Here is an 8,666-nt window from a genome sequence, read left to right as displayed (position 1 = left end):
ACCCATTATAACACAGGGCTTGGGGAGTTGATCATAGAGAGCTTGAAGTTCAGACTGTCGGAGAGAAGTAGATGGTGGAATATATAACGAGCACAAAGTAAAAATTATGTGCAAAGTTACACGGACTGCAACAGCTTGAAGGGGAGTAGTAAGATGAACGGGGCTATGGATGACGTCGTGTTTTATTAAAATTGAAGAACCTCCAGTGGCTTTAGCACCTGGAGGTGAAAAGAAATTGTATGAGGTATAACCTCTAATATCAAATTTGTCAGTGTCTTTATAATATGTTTCTTGTAAACAGAATGCAGATGGTTTAAAATCCTGAATTAAGAGTTGTAAATCATCATAATTATTCCTAAGTCCTCTACAGTTCCATTGAATTAAATTTGATGATTGATTCATGGTGGCTCAATTGGTGATCTCCCACGCAAACGTGAGGGAGAGGAACTCCTTCTGGTCTCCAAAGACGGAGTTACCTCCATGTCCAGAGGTTCAAAGGAGTTGTGAACTGGTACCTCTGGTGGAGAGGGTACCCTGGCAGCTTGTCTGTTCAGTTTTTTCTTTCCTTTTTTTGATGAGTGGACGATGTCAACGGCTGGTGCTGTAACAGCTGGGTCAGATTGACCCACATTCTGATTACTGGTCTGAGTTTCTGCTGTAGAGTAAGTGATTGAGTAACTAGGCTGATGTTCAACTGACTTTGGAGGAGTAACTGATTTGGTTGGAACTGGTTGATCAGATATAATCCAAGACAAATCAGTCTGACAATGAATAGAGGAAGTAGCGACAGGACGGGAAACAGCTGCAGAATAATGCAAAGTTGAGGGAGATGTTGACTGTTTTTTTACAAGTTGTTTTGCATCATTGTAGGAAATGTTTTGTTCACATTTAATTTTGATTATTTTAGATTCTGTCTGCCACACAGGGCAGGACTTGGATGAGGCGACATGGTCATTGCCACAGTTAGCACATTTGGCAGCATTTGTACAACTGGTTCCATCATGATCGTCACCACAGCGAGAACAAACCACTGAGTTACGACATGATTTTGAACCATGTCCAAAGTGTTGACAAGTGAAACATCGGAGTGGATTGGGGACATACACCTCCACTCCGATGTTGTTATAACCTGCTTTAATAGATTGGGGAATAGATGAGCGTGCAAAAGTCAGCATATATGTATTTGTATTTTGAATGCCACTCTCTTTCTTGACGGTAAAGCGTTTAACAGCCGTGACAGCCTGATCCTCCAACTCTGCAGTGATTTCATCTTCTGACATGTCAGCCAGGCAACGAGCTCTATCGCAAACAATACCTCTGCAAGAGTTCAATGTCCTGTGTGCGGACACAACAACCTCTACATTTGCAAATACATGAATGGACAAAAGATTAAGAGATTGCTGCCTCCGCAAACATTCCACCAAGAGGGAACCACCACGGAGACGCGTGACATTCTTAACCTCGCCACAAATCCCAGAAACGGCTTTCGAAATCGCAAAAGGGTTGAGTTTAAGGGGCAATTGATCCTGGGCCTCAATCACCAGAAATCTAGACCACGAATCTATGTTTTGAGATACACTGTCCGTTGAATTGTCAATTTCTAGTCGTCTCTTTTTTTCATTTCTATTGGAACCAAGTTGTGGGAGAGACATGATGACAGAAAGTAGTTCAGAACTCCCGCTCCCCACCCACCATGGAGCGTCAACAGTGACGGTGTTACATTGCAACGGATATCCAAGATGCAAACACCAGGGATACAGGGGTTCTATACTCCAGCAAATATGACGCGAATAGCTACATTTATCTACCAACTCTATGCCAGACTGGTTCCGCCATTGACAGAAGTTGGAGACATATATTATTCGGAGGTCAACATCACCAGATTGGCCCATGAGCTACCGCCTTCTGGCGTAAGACTCTAGGCAATTTACATAATCCAAAATAGTTAATTCACACAAATTATGCATGGCCAAGGCCAAAATAGACATCAAAATACAACACATGTGTGCATTTACAATATTACGCACAGGGCCTGGCATGACCAGCCGATTGATAAGACCGGGCCCATCTTACCACCCGTCTAGGCGAAGTAAGGGTCGAAGTAGTGTGTTGGACAAAGGAACACAGTTCCAGGAACCAGTGCCCTCAACTACCAGACTCCCGTCCTCCGCCGACACAGGGACGCAACCCACGGCAAACAGGTTGCCCATTTTAGTCGCCTCATACGACCAGCAATGGGAGGCTGTGGAAATATTCTGCCCCGGTTCCACACGGGGGAAGAGCGATTAGCGTTACCCAGCACTCACCACGAGGAGGTTGCTCTTCACGAGTGCCGCATTGGCTTCAGCGGTAAATATGGAACTATTATCTGGTATTCTTAAAGATATAATTTTCGATCCAACAACTGTGGCACTAGCAGTGTTGCCACAATCCTTAGATCCATCAGTAAATATAGAGCGGTGACAATCATATTTAGATCTTAATTGGATATATTCCTGCTGGAAGACTAATGGGTTGGTTTCTGATTTTTTGAAATTCGCAAGTGTTAGGTCTACCTCTGGTTTCACAAGTTGCCAAGGAGGCGTAGACAGCAGCTGATATGGTGCAATATTATGTAGGTCTATGTTAGCTGCTATGATATGTGGTCTAAGTCTGATCCGAAGAGGTGGAACAAGTTTGGGTTTTCTTTCAAACAATTCTTCGTAAATTGGAGAGAAAACACAACTATATGCTGGATTAGAAGTATTTGAACGTAATTTAGTAATATATTGTAATGCGAGTTTAAGACGGCGTTGTTTGAGGGAAGGTTCATCGGCCTCCACGTATAAACCGTCAACAGGAGATGTCCGGAATGCTCCAAGACAGAGCCTCAATCCCTGATGATGTATTGAATCTAACTTCTGTAAATTACTTATTCAGGCTCCACCATAAATGATGGAACCATAATCCAGTTTTGAGCGAATAAGTGATCTGTATAAATGGAGAAGGGTTTTCTGATCCCCTCCCAATTTAGTGTTTGAGACGACTTTCAGTAAGTCAAGTGCTTTCAAGCATTTCGTTTTCAGATATTTAATATGTGGGAGGAAGGTCAGATGACGATCAAAAATAAGTCCGAGAAACTTGACCTCCTCAACAACTTTGATGCGGGTGCCAGATAGAAACAATTCTGGGTCCTTATGTGGTCTATAATTTCTGCAGAAATGTATACAATTAGTTTTATTTTTTGAAAATTTAAAGCCATTGGCAAGCGACCATTTATGTATTTTATTCAGACATAATTGAAGTTGTCTCTCGATAGAATTCATGTTTTTACCGGCACTCGTGAAGAGCAACCTCCTCGTGGTGAGTGCTGGGTAACGCTAATAGCTCTTCCCCCGTGTGGAACCGGGGTAGAATACTTCCACAGCACCCCATTGCTGGTCGTAGGAGGCGACCAAAGTGGGCAGCCCGTTTGCCGTGGGTTGCGTCCCTGTGTCGGCGGAGGACGGGAGTCTGGTGGTTGAGGGCACTGGTTCCAGGAATAGTGTTCCTTTGCCCAATACACCACTTTGACCCTTACTTCGCCTAGACGGGTGGTAAGATGGGCCCGGTCTTATCAATCGGCTGGTCATGACAAGCCCTGGGCACCTTACTTTTTTGCTCACACTCACTCACTATTCCGGCTTGGAAATTTATATCTGTCATTGAATTGTTTGAATATACATGACTATTGAATTTTGCAATACTTTATAAATTCAAAATTTGCCTAGATGCCAGTGCCAGAAGGCGGTGGCTCATGGGCCAATCCGGTGGATTTATTGATCTTCGATCGGTTCTTCTGCTTGAGTATACCCTCCTGGTATCCCTGGTGCCGTCTGCTGGAGATCCACAGACGTGTGGCATCGTCTATGTAGACACTCCATGGTGGGTGGGGAGCTAGGAGGGCGAATCACATTTAAAACTACCATGGCACCCCCACTCAAAAAACGCTCACACGAATCAGATGATTCGCTCTCTTCTGGGGATGAAGATTCTCCTCAACCTCTAGTCAATCCTGAGGCATGGTCTCGTTTTCTAGTGATGAATGCTCCAAATGGTGATCCACTTAAACTTAACCCCTTTGCTATATCAAAGGGTATTGAAGGTTTAGTTGGCCAAGTTAAGGAAATCAAAAAGTTACGATCTGGCTCTCTCCTGATCCAATGCAATAAACAAATCCAGTCACAAATTCTTCTCTCGACGAAATCACTAGCTACTGTTCCTGTGGAGGTATCCCCTCACAGGTCACTGAACAGTAGTAAAGGCATCGTTCGTGATATGGGACGATGCCTTTCTGATATGACGGAACTGGAAATCGTGACAGAGTTACACTCCCAAGGAGTAACTGCTGTCAAACGTTTTACAGCAAAGAGAAATAATGAGGTGATAAAAACAAACACATATTTGTTTACATTCTGTCTCCCACTGCGTCCAGAATCCCTTAAAGCTGGTTACTGCAGTTTAAGGGTGGATACTTTTATCCCTAATCCTTTGAGATGTTACAAGTGTCAAAAGTATGGACATGGCTCAAAGTCATGCCATGATCCAGCTGCATGTCATAGATGTGCTGGAACATGCGTAGACAGTGCCCTCTGTAGCAAAACTCCTCACTGTGTCAACTGTGCTGGTAACCATCCGTCTTCATCCAAGGAATGTCCTACTTGGAAACTTCAATCAAAAATTTCAAGGGTAAAATTTGAGCGAAACATATCCTTTTTCGAAGCAAAGAAGGCTGTTCTTGCTGAGGAACAACCAGGGCCATCTTTTGCTTCTGCTGTTTCCGCTTCACTGCAGGTTTCCAAGACCAAACATGTTACCTCTCATTCCACAGGTTGCCAGACCGATTATACGTGGACCAAAACATCTGGTCCTACTTTATTATCTGCAGCAGCCCAGATGAGACACCCACAGGAGAACTCCAGCTCTCAAACATCACCAGTATTGAGTAAGTCAATGGCATCTTGTGATGAAGTTGCAGCTTCATCTCAGGATCAGTCGACGTCATCACCTAAAGTATCTGAACAGTCTAAATCAGAAATCCCTGTCAAACAACATGCACAGTACAAATCTAGACCAAAAACAGAACAAAGTAAAAAGTATCAAAGTGGAAGAGCCTCAAAGGGGGCTAATAACCAGATCCAACTTTTTAATAAGTTCGGATCTCTTGAGGACATGGATGTGTCCGACATGAGCCATCACAGGGCACATAGCTTGTCGCCCTCAAGGAAGGTGAGGGGTAGGTCCCCAGTCAATCCCCCTAAAAGATAGTGTCTTCAACAAATTTAGTACAGTGGAATTGTAGAGGATTAAAGACTAATTTTAATGAACTACATCTATTAGTCCAGGATCTTAATCCATCAGCATTCTGCTTACAAGAAACCTATTTAAAGCAGACAGACAATTTTAACTTACGTCAGTTCAGTGCGTATCATTCGTTTTCTCCTCCAGGGGATAAGGCCACTGGAGGATCTTCAATCATTGTGCGACAGAATGTTATACACAGTCCTGTTGTTCTCAACACTAATCTGCAAGCCGTTGCAGTGCGACTTACTTTACACGTTGCATTTACATTGTGTTCTCTGTATATTCCGCCGTCATCAGCTCTCCAGCAGTCTGATCTTCAGACTCTCTACGATCAGCTCCCTAAGCCCTGTGTAATCATGGGTGATTTGAATGGCCACAACCCACTCTGGGGTGGTACAACTACAAATACCAAAGGTAAAATACTTGAAGATTTTATATCTAATAATGATCTGTGTATCTTTAATGATGACTCCCATACGTATCTGCATCCTGCAAGCGGCACTTACTCTTCTTTGGATTTGTCCCTCACTGATTCTAATCTTCTAAACGATTTCGATTGGTCTGTCCATAATGATCTTTGTGGAAGTGACCACTTCCCAACTATTCAATCAACTGTTAATCCGACTGATGTTCCACCTTCTACAAGATGGAATTTTACAAAGGCAAACTGGTCTTTTATCAAACAATGTGCCTAACTAAAATACAACCCGAATGTTTTACTGATGCTAATGATCCTATTCAGGATTTTTCTGACGTGTTAAATAAAATTGCTGATGAATGCATACCTAAATCCTCTACAATTCCACATATACGCAAACCATGGTTTAACATCGAATGTAAACAGGCTAGAAAAGCGAGGAAAAAGGCAGAGAAATATTTTCGACGCCACCCTACTGTCCATAATTTAAATAAATTTAAAATGTTAAATGCGAAAGCTCGTCGAGCATTTAAACAGAATAAACGCCAATCTTGGCAACGCTATGTCTCGAAAATAAATTCCCGTACTCCAATATCTAAGGTTTGGAATATGGTACAAAGGATTAAGGGCAAAGGTTCAAAATCTAGTGTTCATCATCTTAAGGAGGGTGACACATTATTAACCGATAAAAGAGATATAGCGAATAAATTGGGAGAAACTCTTGCTCAACATTCTTCCTCATCAAATTATGCACCGAATTTTCAAAAATTTAAAGACCAACAAGAAAAAAAGAAAATTAATTTTCATACTAATAATGGTGAGGATTACAACGAAGTTTTCTCCGTCCATGAGCTGCATACCGCCCTTGGGCAAGCTCATGATACTGCCACGGGTGCTGATAATATTCATTATCAGTTACTCAAACATTTACCCGAGTCATGCTTAGAAACTTTATTGACTATTTTTTATCACATCTGGACAACTGGGAATTTCCCTTCATCTTGGCGAAATGCCGTCGTTATTCCAATTCCAAAACCGGGCCGTGATCATACTGATCCTTCCAATTATAGGCCGATATCGCTTACTAGCTGTGTCTGTAAGACCATGGAAAGAATTGTAAATAACCGACTTATATGGTATTTAGAAACTAATAATCTTTTAACAAATATTCAATGTGGTTTTAGAAAAAATAGAAGTACAGTTGACCATTTGGTTAGACTGGAAACATTTGTGAAAAATGCTTTAATAAATAAACAACATGCGGTATCAATATTTTTCGATCTAGAAAAAGCGTATGATACCACCTGGAAACATGGAATTTTAAAAGATCTTTATGACATGGGTTTGAGAGGGCGTTTGCCAAATTTTGTGTCTCAATTTTTAACAGATAGAAATTTCCAGGTTCGTGTGGGATCCACCTTGTCTGATTTTTACGATCAAGATCAAGGTGTCCCACAAGGTAGCATATTATCAGTAACGTTGTATAGCATAAAAATTAACAGTTTAGCTAAGGTTTTAAATGACTCTATTGACGGGTTTTTGTTTGTTGACGATTTTAATGTATCATGTCGAGGTAAAAATATGCACACGATTGAGAGACAATTGCAACTTTGTCTGAATAAAATCAATGTTTGGGCAGAGCAGAACGGATTCAAGTTTTCTAAATCAAAAACAAATTGTATTCATTTCTGTCGAAAATATAAACCGCATAAGGACCCTGATTTACATCTAGCTGGAACACCAATTAAAGTTGTCAAAGAAGCTAAATTTTTAGGAATTATTTTTGATCATCATCTTACCTTTTTACCACATATTAAATATTTGAAAGCTAAATGTCTGAAGGCACTAGATTTATTAAAGGTTGTTTCTAATTCCAAGTGGGGAGGTGATCAAATGACCCTCCTTCACTTATATAGATCACTTGTCCGTTCTAAGCTCGATTATGGCTCCATCATCTATGGTGGAGCCTGTAAAAGTAATCTGAAATTACTTGATCCCATACATCATCAGGGTCTGAGGCTTTGCCTTGGATCTTTCAGAACTTCTCCGATTGACAGTCTATATGTTGAGGCCGATGAGCCATCCCTGAAACAACGCCGTATCAAACTATGTCTACAGTACATCACAAAATTATATTCTAATCAGTCTAACCCTGCATACAGTTGTGTATTTAATCCTCTTTATGAGGATCTGTACGGTAAGAAGTCCTCTCTTATTCCGCCTCTCGGAATAAGAATAAAACCTTTCATTTCTGCTGCCGATATTAAACTTGAAATTATATCTCCTTTCCGCCAGCTTTCGTCTCCTCCTTGGCAATTGGTAAAGCCACAGGTGGATATTACCTTATCTAAACTAAAGAAGTCTGACACTAATCAATTACAATATCAACAAGAATACAATCAGTTAAGGTGTGACTATGATACTTATAAATCTATTTTTACTGATGGATCCAAGGACGGTGATGCTGTTGCCAGCGCCACCGTCATTGGATCCAGAACTATATCAACTAGATTACCGGATGAATCTTCAATTTTTACAGCTGAATCAAAAGCAATATTAACTGCTTTACAATATATAAATAAACAATCTAAACATAAAGAATTCATTATATTTTCAGACTCCTTGTCCTGTCTTCAGGCTATTAGAAATAATTCGTGTCAGCATCCCATTTTACTCGATATCATAGAACTTCATAATAACCTTGCGACTGGCCAATATGACATCGTCTTTTGTTGGTTACCCAGTCATGTTGGAATTGTTGGTAACACACTGGCTGATGCTGCTGCAAAAGCAGCACTCAACACATCTGTGACACCACTTCTGATACCATACAGTGATTATAAACCTGTCATTAGATCTTACATCAAAGATCTAATGCAGAAGAAGTGGGACACCCAAGTTGGTATAAATAAATTACATGCAATAA

The 8,666-nt window shown here is 41.0% G+C and overlaps 1 protein-coding gene across 1 annotated transcript; it reads right to left on the bottom strand.

The window, feature by feature from the left end:
• Positions 1-398: 398 nt before the first annotated feature.
• LOC125373262 lies at positions 399-1,280 on the bottom strand. The gene has a single exon (XM_048384262.1). It carries the CDS (start codon positions 1,278-1,280, stop codon positions 399-401), a length of 882 nt encoding a protein of 293 aa, XP_048240219.1.
• Between the last annotated feature and the right edge of the window lie 7,386 nt (positions 1,281-8,666).

This window comes from Haliotis rufescens, unplaced genomic scaffold (genome assembly GCF_023055435.1).
Source record: "Haliotis rufescens isolate VD_foot unplaced genomic scaffold, xgHalRufe1.0.p SCAF_5, whole genome shotgun sequence".
Classification (NCBI taxonomy): Eukaryota; Metazoa; Mollusca; class Gastropoda; order Lepetellida; family Haliotidae; genus Haliotis; species Haliotis rufescens.
Note: the sequence above shows the minus strand (reverse complement) of the source record. Positions and strands in the feature narration are given on the sequence as shown.

Bases quoted from the DNA above. Each gene is read 5' to 3' on its own strand.
- LOC125373262 (XM_048384262.1), bottom strand. From the start codon at position 1,280: ATGTCAGAAGATGAAATCACTGCAGAGTTGGAGGATCAGGCTGTCACG.